Genomic DNA, 22,565 nt, shown 5'->3' on the forward strand with positions numbered 1-22,565 from the left:
GTTAAACATGTCATTATTCAATTAGAGGTGGATTTATGGCTACACACATGCTATTGATGATGGAAATGGTGATGTTTTATAATCAAATGCGACATGCCCTTATATTGTATTTTGAGATGGTAACAACTCAAATTGATTATTATAAGGATGTGCCAAACAAGATATTAATACATACTCTACAATTAGATGATATCATATTGATAAAAGAATCAATCATGCAAATAGAAATACACAACAATATATCCCCTCTAAGATTTTTTATGTATTGGGTAAGAACTTATCTTATTTTATATGGCTATCATACAAACTATTCTCATGATGATAAATCATGTGTAGAATGATAAACACAATGGACATTTACCACATGATGAGTACTTCGAAATGCCACTTATTGAATCAATAAAATGGATGACCAAAATGATAATGCATCATATGCAAAAGAATAAATTTTAGCTAGCACAAACTTTGAAGATAATGATGATGAAATGGGAGACCCATAATTATAAAAACACAATGAGCTATGAGGACATGCCCTTTTGTATGAGGAGACCTTATCAAGAGGAAATAATAAGACGAATGTAAATAATGAGTACATATAAGAATGCCAAACTCCTGTGCAGTGGTAAGTAAATCAAATTTTTAATGGTCCATTGGATAGCTTCCCATATGTAGAAGATATCACGACCTAACATGAGCTAACTATGGGCATGTTCTTCTGGACTAAATTTTGATTGTAATGTGCTATTATTACATGATCTATAAGTAAATATATCATGTTTAAAAAATATTTTTGATTGAATTAAGGTTATCTATTATCTATATTCATAATGATTTTTCATCACATTATTGTGAGCTGCATCTGCATGCTACTAAGAGTAAGCACTTAGAGGGTACATGGAAAGTTTCACTCATATGTGCTACACACATACAATCATTCTATCATGTGTAATGAACTCTATCAAAGTATCAATGCAATTCAAATTTTATATGCCAATTTATTATATATTGCATATGAAGAAATAATTGGTCATGTAGAAGGAAAGTTTACTATGTGAATATTATACATGAAGGCAAGGGACGTCATAGAACTCAATCAGACCAATTCTCTACCATTGGAAAGGGTCGTATCATTCTTTATATCAATTTAAAAGCCAAAAAAAAAATATTATTTAAGGAATTATTGATATAATAAAATATAGTTATTCTTTCAAATTTTGATAGCTTAATTAAAGTTTTGGTCTATTCATCTCTAAGTGGTCCCACCACAAGCATGTGCATAGCCTCAATGGCAAGTTTTTTTAGGCAAGTATAGGGGGCAACTTTTAAGTGTTGTTACTATTGATGCTAATAATGGTTTCTTTTCCCTTACATTTTCTATTTTGTAATCCAATTTGAGTCATTGACTTGCTTTTTGCTTGTCATGCATAATTTTCAAGATGCATGCATAATATCAAATAAACATCTTGGTTTAATTTTCTGTTATAAAGAGATTTACATAACTGCCTTTATGGCAAAAGGGCATAATAAGTTTAGCGTCGGTTTATGTGTTCCGTGCTTAAAAAACTAATGACTTCGAGACTTTAAATGCACACAAATTGATATGCTTAATTTAAAGAAGGATCTATACAATTGGTTTTTGGAGCACAAAGTTACAAAGTGAAGTTTATGCTATGATGTTAGGTTCAAGTATGGATTTGTGATCAAAAATACATCTAATTCCATTAATGGTGTACCTACCAACAACTAGGCTACTCATACAAGCTTTGATGCATCCAAGCCTAGTGGGATTAGATGCATTTTACAGTACTTCTTTGTCGATCCAATTGTGATTGACTGGTTTAGGGGCTTCAATGCTCAAAATGCGAAGTTGTTTGAGTTGTGGAAATCATGGCGATAATCCACTCCATTAGATAGTGTGTTTTGCATCCTGCTTTGCTTGTTTAACTTAGGATTCATTTAAGACGGCCTTCTCAATACCTCTTAAAGCAATTTTTTAGTTTAAAAAATTTAATTTTTTTACTGTAAAGCTGCTTTAAGAAGCAGTAAAAAAGTCATCCCAAATGAAGTCTTAGAGAGACAGTTCATGTAGATGTAAATAAGCAGTTATTTTCACCCAAACAAAATGCAAAGACTAATCAAGCAATTACATAGTTTCAAATATATCAACAATGAAGCATCTGTACTCTGAATGGTATATACAACAGAGAAAAAGCAGGGGGGAGAGAGCCCCTGAATTCCCACTATACAGGGAAGGGAATGGAACATTATTAACTCCTGAATTCTGTAGCCACAGAACAAAAAGCCCCAAAGCCATTATGGCAAAAGAACAAAAATAAACAGGAGACCAGCTGAGCTCGTCAATTCTATAGCTACATCAACAAAAGCTACAAGCTGGACTCCCTTCTCCATCAAAAGAAATGGAAAGAACAAACTGAACTACCACTATTTGTGCGAAGGAGAACTCCGGGGACCTAACAGCCAATCCCTCTGATAAATTCCCCTCGCTGTAATAAAGCAAAAGTTCTTCAGCTCACGCCGCCTGTGATTGGAGCTCACGTGCGCCGACGAATGTTCCGTGGAATCCGTATGGAACCCTCGACGGCAGTCGTACAGCAGCCTCCAATCTCATGTCGGCGGCGTTAACTATTAGCAGCTCCGAACTACCGGAGCGCTCGTCATGTACGAAGGCGAGAACATACCCGTCGTCCTCCCGCTCGCCGCCCTCACGCGGTACGAAGTACGGCTCGCCGCCGTACCTCCCCTCGCCGTACTCGAATCTCTTTAACTCGCCCGTGGACAGGTCGACCTTGGCGAACCCCGACACCTTGGGCCAGGGCTCTGCGATCGCGAGGTACGCGAACCGGGTCTTCCGTCCGAGCTGGTTCCGGTTCACCATTCCGGCCTCGAGATTTATCTGCGCCTCCCCAGGACGAAGAACGGGCCGTCGGGTCGATTTTCCCGTTCGGAGATTAAGTCGGATTTCCGTTAGCACGCTCTGGAGATTCTCCTCCGACTCGTTAAAGATGGAATCTGGCGGGGTCATGCAGGAGCCGATGACAACGACTTCCTCTGTTTCTGGCTCCTCCCACGAATTCCAGAGGTGGAAGCAGAAGCAGTCCGGCACGTCGACCCACCGCATCTCCGACGCGTCGACGGCATACTTGGGAAGCACACCGAACCGCGAGGTCTTCTCCTTGTCGTAGACAACCGGCGAGCCGCCGCAAATCATTTCTTGAAGCTTGAAAACCACCTGCTGATCGGGGACGATGACGAAATTCTTCGTGATGGCGAAGTCGTGCATCATGGTGGGCTGCGCCAAAGGAATTTCTACATCTGCTGATTTCACCCCACTCGGGGAGAAGCGGAAGTACTTCAAATACGGCTTTTTAATGACATCGTAGCTGAGCGCGAAGAGCTCGCGGGTCTCCGGATCGAGCTTCGGATGCGCGATCATGGTGGAGGTCAGCTGGCCATCGAAGTCGAAGCGCCCGGCGGTCTCAAGGTCGCCGTCGGGGTTGATGCTGACATGGTAAGGGAGGTCGTCCTCAGACATGGCGAGGAGGCGGTTGTTGAAATAAACGAGGCCGGCGTTGGCGACGCCGGTTCCTCGCGAGGGATCGACGAGACCGAGGATGCCGCGGGCGTAGAAGAGGAGTAGGCGGGCGATGCCCGAATGGCCGTGGAGCTCACCGATGGCTTTTGGGAAAATTGCCCGACCCACGTCGCGCTCCTGCTTAAGCCGCTCTGTTTCGGTGAAGCGGCAGGCGTAAGAGGCGCGGCCGTTGCTGAGATGGACGGCATGTACCATTCCATCGCCGTCGAAAAAGTGGTGTCCGGCGACGGGCTCGAAAAGAGGGTTAGCGCCGTTGCGGAGGTAGACGCCGTTAATGAAGGGAGGGATGCGGCCTTCGACAGGAAGGTCATGGTGGGGCTCTTGCTCGCCAACAGGGGCGAAATTGCCGCCGATCTGGACGGCGGGATCGGCAGTCTTTGGGAGAGGGTGTCCGCGCTCAAGCACGTTAACGATTAAGCCGTCTTCCACGGCATCCAGTGCCTTGGCCGCCGCTCGCTGAAAAATATTCCATTTTGGGCGGGCCGGCTTGCTGGCCGGCGAGGGGGGGCCTTCCACGGGGCATGAGGACGGTGAAGGGAAGAAAGGTGTAGGGGTTGCGATTCCGAGGACGGAATTAGGAGTGGTAGAGCAATGGACTGGCCCGGCGTTTACCTGACGGCTGCGGACTAATTTAATTGAATTTGGTTGGATGAGATTGAATGGCCTGGAGCTCTGTTTTAACCGACGTTTTTGGGGATTTACCGTTTGATTGCTACTAGAAGAGACGAACAAGGACATGGAGGACGCCATGGCTTGTCCAACAGAATTCAGAAAGGAGAAAAAGCTTGGACTTTGCTGTGCCTGTCTTCTCTTCTCTTCTTAATTCCTCTTTTTCTTCGCTTTCACTGCTTCTACTGGTAGTGAGACCAAGAAGAAGAAGAAGAAGAAGCAGTGAATTGTTTGTTTAAGAGAAGAGTGGCGGTGGTAAAAGAGTGGTGGGAGATGTGGCGTAATATATAGAGTTTGGGGACGCAAAGAGTTTTGGCGGAGAAGAAAGGGAAGGAGGCGGTCATTACAGAGTTTCAACCTGATTCAAGTAAAACACGTGGTGCATTCTTAGGAGAGAGAAAATGGTGCTTGACATGGATTCTTACTTAACCATTTAAAAGCTCTTATTGGTCTATTCCCACTTTATGATTATTACGTATTAAATAATTAATAATTATGATGTTAATTTTTTTTAATTTTTAAATATAAGGTAAACAGTTCTCCTCAGCCGGTTGACACGATTACCTGTGTGGGCTCAGGTGCCTGTGTGTTGAACGTAAAGCCCACTTACTCTCCGTTGACATCCGCACGTGCCTCCTTTCTTAGCGAGGGAGTAGTGGGGACGGGAAATACTGCTTAAGACATTTTATATAATGCTTAAAAATTCAAATATCTGCAGCAATTATTGAATACTAATAAATTAATTAATTTTTATTAAAAATCATATGAAGTACATGAAGGAGTTTTTTTGGTTCAATTTTTTTTTCATTTTTAATTTATATTATTTGACATTTTATAATAAATTTTTTATTTTTAAAATAAATCATATTATTTCTTCATCATATTTCCGCTTTGAACTAATTCCACAACAAATATAACTAAGATTCATAAGAGTGGGAATAGATGTAAACAGATGATGGGATATCGATATGCTGAAGAATGTGACAAAAATTGATCTTATTCCTCAATTATTCATTTGTTTGCAACCTTGACCAACAGTATATTTTTATTTAAATATATAAAGCAAAAAACTTTTCTTCCCCTAACTAATTATTTGTTTGCTATAATCATCGCTGGCCACCGCCAACACAGCTAGTCACTATTGTTGCTGCTGCTGTCGACTATCGACTATCACAATCATCAGCCAACCGACGCCACTATTCCTTTGATGTCTGGCTCCACTATTTCATCGCTATCATTATTTATATAGTAAATATGTCATATTATTATTTTTGGGACATTTAGGTCAATTAAGACAAATTCACACACATTATATACAAGACACGAACTGAATACCTCTTAGTTGATAGTCAAATCTCTCAACCAAAAAATCAAGATTAGTCGTCATGTCATATTGTCATTTTCTTAATTTTAAAAGTTGGAGACAGTACAAAATGGATATAATTTTTTAAACATTAAAATATTTTTTATTTAAATGATGCTCAATTGATTGAAATGATAAAAACATATCACTAAAAAATAAAATAGCACAATAAAAATATTATGTTTTATTGACAATAATTTCTTAAATTTTAAGAGATTTTATTATTTTACATGCAAATATATGAATTAATTTCTTAGTTCTTTTAAACCCTAAATCTACTAATAGTTGCTATCCAAATAGTTTAAAATTTTTTGTTTTTCCCACAACTACTTTATAATTATTTTTTATAAATAATTGCAGTCATCCTGGGCAGACCCTTAATTAAGGGAGTTTAATTTGTATTATTAGTCTGTTAATTATCATTAGTTGTGCGCTAATGTGCTGGTGCAGTCCAGCCCAAAATCCTAATTTTTAATTTTAGTGTAAATTTCTTTTGAAATTAATCAAAAAAAAATTTGTTCTAACCAAATTAAGAGAAATTCAATCATTTTGATCTGGAGCTACAGGAATAGGGCCGAAAATATCAAAATCAATAAAATTATTGAAATAATGGAAACCGTTGAAACCCATAGGAAATCCAAACTTGACTAAAACCAAAGAACACAGTCGAAATCATTGAAAGGGAACTTAGAAAAGCGCAGTCAAAAAAATGATTTATTTAGGATTCCAAATGTATTAAAATATATATTACAAGTAGTTTTTTTATTCGTGCTAAAATTTTTAAGAATAGAATAGACCAAATAAAACAACAAAATCGTTAAAACTTACTAAAAGTTTATTAAATTCAAACTAATCGAGCAAATAAAGATATTTTATATAAGGCTGAGAGTTAGTTAGCTTCATATGCCTTAAAGGTCATATTGGGACAATTTTCGCAACTTTAATTGATTTTTAGATAATAATCATAATTTCATTTGGATATTATTTTCTGATTGTTAGCTTTTTCAAAATTTCTATGGAGAATTTTTTTTTTTGCAACCAGAATAGTTAAGCTAGTTTTTTCACGACAACTTTATAGTCAATTTTTATAAAATGCTATAGTTGTCAAACCCAAGGTTAGTCAGATGGTGGGTTAAGTAAGTTATATTGCAAATTTGAAATCACACGCATTCACTCACACCGCACGTGCTACAAGAGCCTATTGTACATAGCTGGTCCACCCGAGTGGCCAACTGAACATCTGGGTCTCTTGACTCGTGAGACGCAACACGGCGGCAATGGCATCGGCCAGATAAGCGTATTTTCGAATTTGACCAGACATTAGTAGCCAATGGCAGTGCGGGCGGGACGACGGTAGCGGCATGCGATTTGATATTTTAAAACTTGATGAGACATTACATGGTGACTGGATCACGCGATGATGCAACAATGCTGATGAGATAGGTCACACCAATGTTCTCAGGTCGTCCCATGTTGGTTTGAGTTTTTGGGCCAACCCGAACCCGACCCGGTTTAAAACGGGTCAGAATTATGAACCTGAACCTGACCCATATGGCAAACGAGTCGGGTTCGGGTCAAGTTTTTAAGTTGTGTTAGATATTGGCACCCTACTTGTAGACCAAATAGTTCTCTCTATATATATATATATACATAATTTAATTAGTCCATTTATTTATTTTGAATTGAATATAATAAAAATTTTGATTAATTATTTCAATATGAGCTAAATCTTCAAAACAAATTTAATCATGTCAAAACTTACTCTGACTAATCTGTAATCAAATATACTTAGATAAATATTTTCCCTAAAAAAAACAATCAAGAAGCCTTGTTTTCTTCTGCTGCTGCGAGCAAATCATATCTCTCTAAACAAACACCGCCCACACATTCACTCTCAGTCCTCGGTCGTCTTTCATGCGTCACTACGCCTTGTGGAGAAGAACAAAACTTGGTTTATTTATGTTAATGGCCTTATTAATATGACCGTTAAATGCATTGCAGGCTGGGTTATTGAACGTTAATAAGAGATGGTGGCCTAATTATTTTGGTTTATCTCTCCGAAAGTGTAAGCTGTTGACTGGCCAGTCTCCACTCTCCTTCTTCATTAGGGTTTCTGCTTAATAGTTTATATGTGTGGCCCCAAAACCTCCTGCGTGATTATGTCCATATTAAAAGCAGAGATTATGGAAGGACGAAGCATGACGATGCTTTAGCCATATTAAGATGTGATGGCGAATTCAGTACAGGACGTGGAGGAATTACAGTGGCCAGTAATGAAGACTCAGCTTTTCATTTGAGAGATATATTTGTTGGTGGTCAGAAAATTATATTTTGATTTACTCAATTCTTTTTTAAAAAGCTCCATCATATTTTTTCTTCTTAGTCTAACTGAACTGCCGCTATTTGAGAGAAACAAAAATTGTTGAATAAAACATATATCTTATGCCAATATTCTATAAAAAAAAAAAAAATTATTATTAAAAATATTTTCTAACTTCAGTAGTTAAGAGGGGTTTTTTTTTTTATAAACATATTTTAAATACTCCGGCTATTGAGATTTGATCGTGTTCTTTACTAATATTTGAATTCTTCTAAGTCTTTTCTCTCTCAAAATGGAACAATTATTACGTCCTCTGACCGGACGTAGAGCTACGTTCGGCAGCCAATAACATGTCGCCACGTGCTCTTACTCTTTACCGTGCGGCCCGACGACTTGACCCGGAGCGGAACTCGGTAATGCTATGTTCGCGACTTTCTCGATATTTGCTCGGTATTTGCTAGGTATTGCTTTGCAAAAATGAGAAATACCGCTCTGTGAAGACCAATACCATGCAAATACTGAGTTGTACCGAGTTTTTTTACAACTTGGTACAACTCAATATTTGCTCAGGATTTGCTCGGTATTGCTAGGGATTTGCTCGGTTTTGCTAGAATACCGCTCTGTGAAGACCAATACCATGCAAATACTGAGTTGTACCGAGTTTTTTTACAACTTGGTACAACTCAATATTTGCTCAGGATTTGCTCGGTATTGCTAGGGATTTGCTCGGTTTTGCTAGAATACCGCTCAAAATCGACCAATACCTAGCAATACTGAGCAATCTTGGGTCCGTTTTGGGTCGGGTTGTCGGGGCACGCAGTAAATAATGAAAACGCGTAGCACGATTCTACTGGCGGCCGAACGTAGAGTTGCGTACGTTCACCGGACCAAATAAAAGTTCCTCAAAATGATGGTGTAGGTTTTTTCTTAGAAGTGATTAGAGAGAAAGGCTTAGTGACCCAAAATATATAGAAATTCTGAATTAATTGCTGCCTATATAGCAATAAATGAAATTTCAATTTTAAAAGCTGAAATTAAAATTAAGAAACGATCAGTTTTAATTTTTGAATTTAAAACTGAGTAATGGTCATTTTAAATGTTGAATTAAACTGAAAATGGTCAAGTAATTTGGACCACAAATGATAGTTATTTTAACAATTTTCCACTTGGTCCAAATATTCTGTAACAAATAAAATAAGAAACAAAAATCATGAATCATGATGGTAGGCCCTATAAGTATGAGTATTATCTCATATGAATCACAATGATTGCCTCCTATATATTTATTTATTTAACTTAATGAACAAACCTTATGTTTATTCTAGATCCAACACTAAAATGTTTATCATAATATAAATGTGCACACATATAAATGACTAAAATATGATAAACATCATAACTATATTCATTTTACAGTGAAACTAATTAAAGTAACCAAGACCCATAAAATCCACATGACCCTTAAACTTATTTGGTGGCATCCTTTAGTTAAAGGATATGCTATCATGCATTAATTCAGTGCTTATGTGTTCAATAACCATTGTATTCTTCTTAACGCATTCTTTTATGGCTAAGTACTTAATGTCAATATGGTTGCTTCGACTATTGCTTTTGTTATTCTTAGCCACAAACACTATAGCTGAATTATCACAATATTAAAATTTAGGGGGATTTGCATACACACCACTTTATATTATGCTATTTATATATCTAATACCTAAAACTTTAATATTTAATGTTTACGACCTAGCTATAGAACAAAAATATGTGCAAGGAATGGAATATTAAAATTTATAGGGTTTTATGAGTGGTAAGATTGAAATATGTGAGTGTCATATTTGATATTAAAATTGTTTATGAGTGGTAGGCATGAAATATTAAAATTTTATGTATTAGATATATAAATAACATGATATAAATTGATATCCCCCAACTAAAATTTATCCATTATATCTTCAATCATAAGATAATAGAATAACTACCATCAACCACACATTTAACTTTAGTAGTGGAGAGTGCAATAGAAATTTGCTTGTGAACAACAAATTAATGATGAAATTTTAAAATTGCAAAGACATCAGCAAATGCTAGATGTGCTTTTTCTGTCATATCAAGGACTCAAAAAAATGCATTTGACTATCTACTAAAATCCAAATCCAACAATGTTGAATGTTTGGGATATTAAAGTGGAATATTTATGTACCTCTATGATATATATATATATATATTTAATTGTTGCACGATTACTGTAATTGTAATGTGCTGCAATAATATTTCACGGTCATTTCAGAACTGTTGGGGTAGATTGACAGAATTGATATATATAGATAAAGATATATATATATGTTTGTCAACATGAATGTCTATGTAATTTATCTTGGACTTTCAAGAAGAGTTCATGAACAATTTATATAGTAAATTTGCTAGCATTTTAATCTTTCGTCCTAAGTCACTCAATGCAATCATAGCTTCAATGGACACAAAGAACTACATTAATTAGCATGCAGTTGCATCATAATATTTATATATTTTTTATAACGAAAAGTCTATAAACATTTATTTTAGTATAAAAATATAGATAATGGCTACCTGACAAAATCCTTCAAAAATTTTAAAATATCTTTGATGAGAAACATGACTAAAATTCATTTTATTCAATATTTTAATAATTATTTTTAATGTATTAATTACAATATATTTTAGGGTGTCAGGATAATTTAATCTTTTCCAGAGCAACAACAAAGCAGTTTTTATTTTAAATTTTCAAACAATAGATAATATTTTAGTGACAACAACTTCAGGAGAGAGAGGCGCCCTTTGAACAATAGCTTTATAACGAAATACGCCAACAGTTGCAACCATCCCAAACGAACACTTATCCAACATTTCATAAGCAAGCAAAAAAGTTCGGTTTTAGAACAAAAAAATCTTAATATTTGCTTGGATTACTCACAACAAGATGCTGTGATCATGTATATAGCTCATTTTGATCTATTGGTTGAGAGCTTTGGCTATCAACCAAAAGGTCTTGAGTTTGAAACTTGCATATGCGTTATGTATGTGAATTTGTCTTAATTAGCCTAAGGCTTCGTTTGGGATTGCTTTCTTCTTTCTTTCTAAAACAGCCTTTTCGTAAAAAAAAAAAATTAAATTTGAAAATTTTGTACTAAAAAACCATTTTAAATAACAGTACGAAAGTTATCCCTAAAGAAGCCTAAATGTCCCCCCAACACAAAAAAAAGATAGTGCCATGTTTCAATCGGTTTTGACTTAATAGTTCTATAAAGCACACGAGAAAACTGTGCTTTCACCAAAAACGCACTTTTCACTTATGCTATCTATAAAAAATTGTTTCCCTATGGTAAAGGAAAATCTGCTAGTCCCTTCTTTTGGAGAGATTATTAGGTGTGGAGTGAGGACGGGGAGAACCATCCGTACAATTATTGGGTACCTAACGGTACCCGCACTCAGTAGTCAGTACCTCTGGGTACCCAGTGCTTGTGTGGATGGTGCGCAATCCGTACCTAATAATTTTTCCTTCTTTTGAAGAAAAAAAGGGAAACACTACACTCCAAACAAAATTTACAAAAAAGAAAAAAAAAAATCATTAAGACTATTTTTATAGCATTGACTATAAAGTCATTAACATTGTTATTAATAATTATTTGGAAAGAATTTTTTAGTGTTTATACCATATTAATCTTTGTATAGGATATAATTTTTCTCATGACAAAATAATACTCACAATTAATAGATATGGCTTATTTAAGAACATATTACACTTTTTTTTTTCAATGTTGTTTTTTTGACCCATAGTCACATTAATATGATAAAAAAAATCATCCAATTAGACAGAACACCTCTGCTAAAAAATATATTTAGAATCATGTTCTCGATATAACTCATCCTAGACTTCATTTGAGACAGCTTTCTTACTGCTTCTTAAAACAACTTTTTAATGTAAAAATAATTTTTATACTACAAAGTTGCTTTAAGAAGCAGAAAGAAAGCATTCTCAAACAAAGCCTCCACTGGAGACAACTTTTCTTATCATTTTCTAAATTAACTTTTGAGTATTAAAAGTTTATAGTTCAAGCATTTTTATACTAAAAAATTACCTTAAAAAGAGTAGTAAGAAAGTTGTCTCAAACGAAGTCTTAGGCTTCGTTTGGGGCGACTTTTTTATTGCTTCTTGAAGCAGCTTTCTAGTAATTTTTTTGTATTATTCAACTGCTTTTAGAAGTAGTAAGAAAGCCGTCCCAAATGAAACTTTAGACTAGTGGTTGAAAGCTTAGATCTCCAACTAATAAGTCTTGAATATGAGACTTTACAAATATATATGGGCTAGAATTCATGATGTCAAGGATCAAAACAAAAAACTCACAACTCTAAATATTTGTTTGAAATCTTTATATACTCAAAAAAATCAAAAATATTTTTATACTAATATTAATTATCTATATATAATGCTTATCTCAAAATAAATTTAAAAATTATTCGATTCATCTTGATAAAAAATTCACTCAAAATATCAAAAAAAAATCAATATGCTCACAAGTTCTCTAATCCCACCTCCAACCATCACATCTTAAAAAGAAAAGAACACTCACAACGAATGTTACATACACAGACGACAAACAACGACCGAAAAGTAAAAGCTCGAAGATATAAAAACATTTTAATTTCTTATTTCCTTTCATCTCAAATCTATTTAATTACACACCATAGTTTCAAAGTATAATATCTAATGAATAATTTTTCACTTCTACAACCTAAAGAACCCCAAAATAAATAGTCAACAATCATCAACTCAATCCACACGCAAATCCTTACAAAGTGGTGATCCTCATTGGTACAAACTCAGATTATTCAGTCAAAAGTGCTTAATATCAATAAAATATACAGAGCCTTAAAATAATAAAAGAAGCTGTGCGTTGCAGCCAATGATAATGCCATTTAATTGCTCGTCTACGCTATAAAACGGCACCGCCCAAGCCCAGTCAGATTTCTTCCCAATCTTAACAGTGGCTATCAAACGCTCTGACGTTCTGATTAATTAAAATAATAAGCTTAAAGGTTTAGCAACCAATCAGGCAGCAACAGATCCGCCCAACGTATCTTTCGCCTCTATCTCTGCTTTACCATTATTCAATGGGCTTTGGTCGGGCCCAGGCGTGGGCTGACGGTCGACCGGATTGGTGGCCGTCGGATTTGGGCGACGTGGGCGCTGCAGGCGGGGGTGGAACGAGAGGCTGTGAGGCCGTAGGAGCAGTTTTACTGCATAATTTTAATGCAAGTTGCGCGGAGATAGCAGTGATTGTTTATTATTGGCCTCGGCGTTCTTAATCATTGGTCTTGCTTTGTGTTAATCTATATTAAAATAGGTTAATTATTTTGTATTTATTAGTCGACTGATTCTGTCATCAAAGCTTATTTTGTCACAAGGATTTAGAAGTAATCGTACTTTTGTTTAATGTTTTTTTTTTAATTTTTAATGAAAATGAGAGCGTTTTGTGAATAACATATTATACAAGGATATGATAGATTTGGGGATTTTTTATTAAAATATAAAGTGGTGTTTAAAATTTTTGATATTTGGTTTGAATACGAAGTGGAACAAAGTAAAAAAAGTAAAATGAAAATAGTGCAAACCATTTTAGTTTTTTTTAGAAGTAAATAAAACTCGTCCAATTTTGAGAGAGAATCGTTTACATCACAATCAAGCTCGCTTGACCTCCATCGTTTATCGTCTACTATCCTTGAATTATCATCATCCTACTACGGTTCTTCAACGATGAAGAGAATAAATAACGAAATCCACTTACAGGTCTTGGCTCTCTTGCGCGTAGAAGATGCTATGTTTGGCATTGATTGCGAACTTTGCCTCGGCTGTCCGCAAAAATCACGCAAGAATGAAGGAATGGAAAAGACGAGCTCGGCTTGGCCTCGGCTCGAGCAGAAATGACGAAGGAACGGGAGGCGAAGGAAGTAGACTCCGTTTGGCGTATTAGGAACCAACTACTATACTATGATCTTTCCAATTTTAATTGCTTGCTATAGATACTGGAAAAAAAATTACGACATGGCATGCTCTAATACTATGTAGAATTTCAGTACCTGCAGAAAGTAAAGTAGAAGAAGAGGAAGCACACTAGGGTAAAAACCATAGTATTCTCTATGTAACTAGAAACTATTACATGGTGTATACATAGTATTTTACTATATGGATCCAATGGTTCATATGATGGTGCAGATAATAGACGACTAAGATAAACTCAAGTATAGTAGTTGGTTGAGTTTTAGGTATTAATGGAGCAGGGTATTCCTCTGCACATGGTTGCTAACATCGTTCCTCAAGTTAACAATGGCGATTGAATTGTTAGCTTGGATCGAAGTTGGGGAAATGAGCATTTGTTAATGGCTTGGTGAAGATATCTGTCGGTTGGTCTTGAGAGGCAATGTGGTGGACAGTGACATGGCCAGCTTTGATGCAATCCTGAATAAAATGATAATCAACCTCGATGTATTTGGTACAGGCATGAAAAATTGGGTTATTTGCAAGAGATAATGCCCACACATTGTCACAAAATATGGGAGTTGAAGATGAACCAGGTATCTGGAAGTCGGCAAGCAGTCGTCGCAACCATTGGACGTCACTTGCAATAGCCGCTAAAGCTCATTACTCAACCTATTTAGATTATCGTGCCACCGTTGGTTTCTTCTTAACTAACCATGAAATTAAGGTTTTCCTAAAGAAGGAACAAAAATCCAAAATTGACCTACGATCAGTGGGGTTGGTGGCTCAATCAAAGTCAACATATGCTTGAAGTGTAAGCGGAGCTGTAGTAATTGGCAGAACATGATGGACGGTTCCTTTTAGATAGTGCAAAACTCGTTTCAGTTGCTGAAAGTGCATGAGGCTTGGCTTGTGCATTTGCTAACATAAGTGATTAACGACAAATGCAATGTATGGCCTAGTGATAGTAATGTATTAAAGTAAGCCAACCAATTGCTTATACAAGGAGGCTTGAAAGCAAAGCTCAGAGCTTTTAGTGGGAGTTGGTAATTTGGAAGGTAAGAGAGTTTGAGCCAGTTTGCAATGGAGCATGTTAGAATTATTGAGAAGATCAACAAATGTAAATGGATTGACTTAGCAGTAAACCATGTTCCTGCATAGTGACTTGGATACCAAGGAATTGGGATACCTGCCCAAGGTTGCACATACTAAAGTTGGAGTGGAGGTTGTGAATTAGCTTGTCGAGCTCAGATGGATGATTTTTAGTGAGGAGTAAATCATCCACATGAACTAAGAGGTATAGGAAGACCAAACCTTGATGTAGCAGAAAGAAGGATGGATTGGATTTGCTTTGTTAAAACCCATACTACAATAAGTGAGAGAATAATATGGAGAACCATTGATGAGGTGATTGTTTGAATCCATAGATGGCTTTATACAGGAAACAAACATGTGAACGAAATTGAGGGTCTTGAAACCCAGGTGGTTGTTTCATAAACATGGTTTCATTCAATGTACAATGAAGGAAGACATTCGACACATCAAGATGCAAGGCAGCCCATTTGATTAATGTTGCCATGGTTAGCATCAAACAAATGGTAGCAAACTTGGCTACTAGACTGAAGGTGTCTGTATAATCTATATTATACTGTTATTGAAATCCTTGTGCTACAAGCCATGCCTTATGATGAGCAATGGAGCCATCAGGATGAAATTTGGTTTTGTACAACCATTTACAACCAAATAAATTCTGAGTATCAGTGTGAGGCACTAATAACCAAGCACCTTATTGTTGTAGTGTTTGGAACTCTACTGACATGGCCGATCACCAAATCGAGTATTTGTTGGCTTCTATAAAGGAAGTAGGAGATAGGGAACTATGGTATGTTGGAGATCAAATACTGGTTTAGGCTTGAGATGACCAGTTTGGTTGTGAGTTATCATGGGATGGTGAGGAGGTGGAGAAGCCGGTGTAATAGAGGTAGGGATGGGGCAGCTGAAGTAGAGTGAGGTGCGAGTTGGGCATTAGGAGTGAGTATGGGAGATATTGAGGATTTAGGAGATGGGTACGAGAGTATTAGATGTGGAGAGTGTATATGAGATAGGAGGTGCGGCTGAGGCTAGGACTAAGGTGAGTGGTGGGACATCCGTTAATGAAGAGAGTGAAGAACATGAGGGAGATGTTTTAAATGGAAATGTGTTTTTTAAGAATTATACATATCATAAGATATAAAGGCAACCAGTAGATGTATCCAAGCATTTATAACCTTTAGAGTGCGAGGCATAGCTAGAAAAGACACAGGGAAGGGAGCATGGTTGAAATTTGTGTCGGATAATGGGGAGAAGCAAGTGATAGCAGAGGCAGCAATAAACATGAAGATGTGAATAAGTTGGAGCATGTTGATATAACATTTCACAAGTGGAAAGGTTGTGGAGAAGTTTAGATGGTAGGTGATTGATTAAGAAGACAGCTGTGAACAAGGTATCAACTAAATAGGAATGAAGGATATTTACTTCAAAGAGGAGGGCACACATAGTTTCTAAAATGTTCATGTGTTTTCATTGTGCAACCGTATTTTATTGTGGAGTATAGGGACAAATGAGATGGTGGAAAATGTCAAAAGATTGCAGATAATTTTTAAAGTTAATATTTAGGAATTCACCTCCCCTGTGAGGTTGAATCATTTTTATAAGTCAATTTAGCTACTTTTTAGAAAATTATTTGAATAAGAGGAATGTTTGTAAGACCTCATATTTGAATTTAAGTGAAAAGACCCATGTAAAGTGGCTAATATCATCAATAAAAATAAGATAATATTTGAACTTTTTATTAGATAATATTGGGTAAAGATCCCATACAATAATACGTAGAAGTTCTAAACTACAAGAAGTTTTGGGAGAAGCTAAGTTAAATGGTAGTTGATAACTTTTGTGCGCTCACAAGAGTCACACAGAATATTGGCGATGTCAATGAAAAAGTGGCCAGACAATAACCTTTGGATAGTGAAGAAGGGTGACCAAGACGTTTGTACCAAAGCATGATGTTAGAAGTTGGGTTGAAGAGAGCTGTGGGTGGAAGTTGGGGATGCAAAACAATAGAAATGCTAGCTAGTCTAATAGGGTACAAACCTTGAGTATTGGCACCCTGTAGAAGAGATTGGTGGGTCTTGGAGTCCTTAATAGTGAATCCATTAGAGTTAAATAAAATGCAGCAAGAATTATCATAATTAAGCTGATGAACCTAGAAGAGGTTATGAGTGATTAGTTAAGGAACATGAAGAACATGGGGTAAGAAGAGCTTACGAGAAGTTGTTGGCAAGATGCCTTTACCCGAATGAGCAATGGGTAATTGAGTGACATTGCCTACTTGAACTTGTGAGGTGCTTGAGTATGGATGTACTGGTTGGAGATATGAAGCATCTATAATAACGTGATTTAAGGTGCTAGTGTCCAAAAATAAGTCGGCATCATGAGCTTCATCATGTGCGATGAGCGCTTTTGATGAAGACTACTGATAAGTAAAGTCAGGATGGTGCTAACATGAGATTTGACACTCTACATGTGTATTGAAACGACGACCTCCCCGAGATGGAATGGGAGAAGAGCGGCCAATGCGAGGATTTTTGAGTTGCACACAACTTAGACCACGAGAATGACCTAGAACGGAAGAAGAGCGTATGCAAAATCTAGATGAGAGGCAATATGAGACTCTTCAATGCAATGTACAGAGCATATATCATCCATCTTAACCAGATGAAGCTTAGTACGAATGAATGTTTTGAAGGCAATGTAGGATGGAGGAAGACCATTGAGGGTATAAAGTATAATGTCTTATGGTTCAATGGTGGAACCATTAGCGGTAATGGAATTTACACGCAGCTTGATTTCAATTAGATAATGCAACATGGTCTTGTCTCACATTTGAAGTTGATGAAGCTCATTCTTAAGTTGAAAGAGTCGAGATAAGTTGGTAGATTGCAGATGGTGTTCTAGGGTGTTCTAGATGTCCTAACTAGTATCAAGATTGAGAACATAGGGAAGTAATGATAGAGAAATGGTTGAGAAAAGGGCGGAGGCGAGACTTTAATCTATAAAAAGACGGGTGTTATGCGCTGGATTGAGAGCGATGGAGTTATCGAGAAGAAGAATATGCTTTGTAAGTTTAGGGTTGGAACCATCTAAATAGTCGGTGAAGTCGTTCAATGCAAAGAGTTTTAAAGTCTGTGAATACAATATGGGGTAGTTGTCCATTATCAGCTGGATAGTAAGTATCGCTTTGGCATTAGACATGAGGAATTTCAGTTGGGAAGGGTGGGGACATCTACTGTTGACGAATGTGGTAGTGTCGAAGCTGTAAAAGAGGATTCATGGTCCGCCATAGAGACCAGAAAAAAAAAATTATGACCTAGTATTCTCTGATACCATGTAGAATTTTAATACTTGCAAAAAGTAAAGTAAAAGAAGATGAAGCACGCTACAGAAAACCATAGTATTCTCTATATCACTAGAAACTATTACATGGTGTATATATATATAATTACACTATATGGATACAATGTTTCATAGGATGGTTTAGATAATAGACGGCTGAGATAAACTAAAGTACAATAGTTGGTTGAGCGTAAGTATTAGTGGAGCAGAGTATTCCTCTGTATATGGTTGCTAATAACTATGGCTTATTGTTTCCTGACTACGACCCTTAGACCACTATCATATTACTACATTCCTCTGATCACCATCACCTGGCAACGATCCTCTGACCACAATTGCCTAACTATTATCCTCTTATCACCATTTTCCAGTTATGAACCTCTAACCTCCATCATCAGGCTATAGTCCTTCGATCCTCATCTCCCACCAACTACAGTCAACGGACTACTATCACCCGACTATGATCTTCCAACCATCTTCTCTTGATTACCATCCTTTTGACCTCAATTTCTTACTGATTATGATCATTTCAACATCCATTACCAATCAAATACAGTCCTCTGACCCCCAGCACATGTTTGTTACTGTCCTTCGGCCACTATCACTCTACTAAAAAATTTAGATCAATATTGTTAGACTATGAATCTCAAGCCACCATCATTCGACTATAATCATCAGATTGTCATCACTCGACTATGATCCTAGGACAACCATCACTTGACTACATTTATCCGACCACCATCACCTAGCTAAAAATTTTTAACCACCGTCAACTGAATATGATCCTTTTTATATCCATTACCCATCCACTATAATCCTGTAGACATCTGTCATCCACAAAGTATAATCCTCAAATAATTATTAGTCAACTATGATCATTAGACCATTATGGCACGAATACGACCCCCCAGATCAACACTTCCTGACTACGATTCTTCCCATCTATGTCGCCAATCAACTATAATCCTTCGACCTCCTTCATCACCAACTGAGATCCTCTGACCACTTTCGCTAGACTATGATCCACCATCCTATAATCTCTTCACCACTATCGCTTGGCTACCCCAATGTCCACCGACTTCTTTACCTACCATCATCGATATGCTAGCAAAAATTATTACTGATAAGATTGATACACACCATCACCATCAACTTTTACTTTCAAATCTTAGCACTATGATTTATGCTAGATTCCTACCAAATAGCTATTCCAACTTCAACATTATAATATGCACTTTATCAATGACTTCCCCTAAGGAAGGGTTTCACTTGCAACTAAATAAAAATACTATTGAAATTATTTTAATTGAGTCAAACCCATGATTTTTCCTTTTCATGGGTTTTTCACATAAAAACTCCAGTTCCTCTTACAATTCTTGCACCCTTCTCACTTATTTGTTTGTATTGGATCTTTTTGTTATGTTAAGATGTTAAACTCTCTATATATCTATCACCGTGAATGTTCTAACACAATACTCAAATGCTAACCTCAAATTTATAGGTTTAAATCATGTTTCAACGCTAAATTAATGGTCACGTTACATTATTTTATTATTAAACAATAATAAAACACAATAAGATTGAATTACAATATAATTTGTATTCATACTAGTTAAAATACTAGAAAAAATGAATGCATGAGTGATTTAAAGGAAATCTTTTGGGCTTAAATAATTGTTTGAACTATTGGATGCAAATTTGTGCATGCAAAATCTTTCTAGAAACTTTAAGAAAAAAAGGATTAGCAAAGAAACAAGAGAGAGAAGCTTTTGGGATTTCATTAAATTTTTGTTACAGTACAAGCCGATGAAATTTGAGCTGATCATAATGCATTTGAATGCATTGGGCACAAATTTGGAGCCCTAATTTATAAATTTAGATAGAGGTTCTATACTATAATAAAGCTTAAATTTATGAAGTATATATAAAATTACATAACAAATTTAGCATTACTTTCTTTAAAATTATCAGGCCTATCAAGCTCATAACTGACCAAGTACTTACTTAATTCTATATGAGGTTCAAATTGAGGATGAGATCACTAAGGAATAATTCTTTTAGTTTATTTTTTTTAGTTTTTTTTTATATATAAAACACACAGAGGGGCCTACGCGTTGATTAAAAAAAAAGATTAAAGTCCTTAAAGATTCATTTGCTCTCTAAATATAAAATATTTAAAGCAAAGCTTTGAGCTAATGATTCAATCTATTACAAGATAAGAAAAAACAATACAAGAAACAAAACAAGCAATCCATAAGGATTAGAAGAGACCAATGTGACCCAAGAGCTGAACCATAAAGGAATGCAAGAGCAACAAAATAAAAGCAATCTGCTCTAGCCAACAAAGATAATATAAAGCCACATCAACCTGCCAACATCAACCTGCACAAGAGGAAGACATGAAGAAAAATGACAACATAAATTAAAGGGAAACCAACACAGAAGCCGATAGCCAACACCCCATGCAAAAGAGCCGCAACAATTAGGAAAGGATCCATCTGGCAGCAGTCATCCAAGCCCCAAATAGGCCAAGAGACAAAACTCCCTACCATGCAAATCCGACCAACAACAGCCAAACCAAGCAAAAGGGGACAAACAACACATCAAATGAGGAAATCCAAAAGGAAAATATTTATTTTTTGAATATACAACCTAAAACACTTCAGTCAAAACCCAGACACCCAACAAACCTCAACCCAACACAAGACCCAGCTACCAATCGAAGTAACACCAACCCAAAACCAGAAACAACAGAGGAGGCCAACAGCAACAAACATAATAAATTACTTCCTTTTATATTTCCTCCTACCCCATTTTCCAGCTCCATGAGAAAAAGCTCTTTCAACGATGTTATCAACATTTAGACTATACATCGCATGAAACTCATACACCATGTCTTACACTTCTTCCCCAATACCCCTGCAGGGAAAGGAATATCAAAATGATCCAAATAAGTATCCTTCATGTTCAATGACAATTGAGCTTTCAAAGCATCATTTGAAATAAAAGAAATTAGAACATCTATAAAATGTATTTGTTCATTCGGTATCATTATATTAGGAGACAAATCTATTTCTAAAGAAGGCAAGGGAGAATCATCATTACCTCTACTAGAAGATTCATTCAACAACACCGTATTAACATGGAAAAAAATCATTCTCAACAGCACCAGGTTAAGCAGCTGGTTGATATTCATCAGTAGGAATTAAAGATAATTTGTTATCCACCTCATTAATAATTTCCTCACCATCCTTTTATACAGAACAAGCCAAATCCCCTAAAGGAGAAGCACATTGATTACCATAATTAAGCACAACATGATCAATTGAATATATATCCACCATATTAATATTAATAATATGATCCTTCTCCAATGCAAAACCAATAACAGGAAGAATGAAAGGGTCCTCAAAGCCAAAATTGATGGGCTTAGACAAATGTCCCGTATCAACAACAATCAAAGGATGAAGCATAATCTCATTATTCAAATGACCTACAACACTAGCATCCACATTATCATGTAATGCTAAGTCAACACAAATATTTCCTTGGACATTATGATGCTCATCATTAGAAAGCATATTACCCACATTAATGAGAGGTAAGTGAGAATCCAACATACCACCAGCATTGTTCACATTATCCCTAGGCATGGTAGGTCCTTAATTAAATGAGGATGAAGGCGAACACATTCTTTTTTAAAATGACCTAAATTTTTACAATGATCAGAATAGGATAGAAACTCTTCCAACAAAACACTTCGAATATAACCAAAATTTTCAGGGCCTATCCAAACACTATTCGGATATCGTTTTGTGATGTCAAGCTCCACCAACACTCTAGAAAAAAATGGATGAGAGCCCACCGTGGTGGAAGTATCAGTACGAAGGGGATGACCAAAAATGTAACTAAGACCATGGAGGATACGTGGTGCAAAAAAGTGTGGGCAGAGATTAGGGACTAAAATCCAAACAAGAATAATGGGGGATTCTTCAAAAATATCCACAAATGGTGACCACTTAGTCAACTTCATGAAACACTTACTAACAAAGTATGAGTGGTGAGATAAAACTCTGTAATAATCCATATCACAATTTTTTTAAAACATGCAGGGAATTCATAAATGTGATAGAGAACTCACCGGACAATTTCA

General features: G+C 36.3%; 1 protein-coding gene across 1 annotated transcript; it reads right to left on the bottom strand.

The window, feature by feature from the left end:
- Positions 1–2,132: 2,132 nt before the first annotated feature.
- LOC110103406 (9-cis-epoxycarotenoid dioxygenase, chloroplastic) lies at positions 2,133–4,751 on the bottom strand. The gene has a single exon (XM_020832119.2). It carries the CDS (start codon positions 4,361–4,363, stop codon positions 2,531–2,533), a length of 1,833 nt encoding a protein of 610 aa, XP_020687778.1. The 5' UTR covers positions 4,364–4,751; the 3' UTR covers positions 2,133–2,530.
- Between the last annotated feature and the right edge of the window lie 17,814 nt (positions 4,752–22,565).

This window comes from Dendrobium catenatum, unplaced genomic scaffold (assembly GCF_001605985.2).
Source record: "Dendrobium catenatum unplaced genomic scaffold, ASM160598v2 fragScaff_scaffold_1056, whole genome shotgun sequence".
Classification (NCBI taxonomy): domain Eukaryota; kingdom Viridiplantae; phylum Streptophyta; class Magnoliopsida; order Asparagales; family Orchidaceae; genus Dendrobium; species Dendrobium catenatum.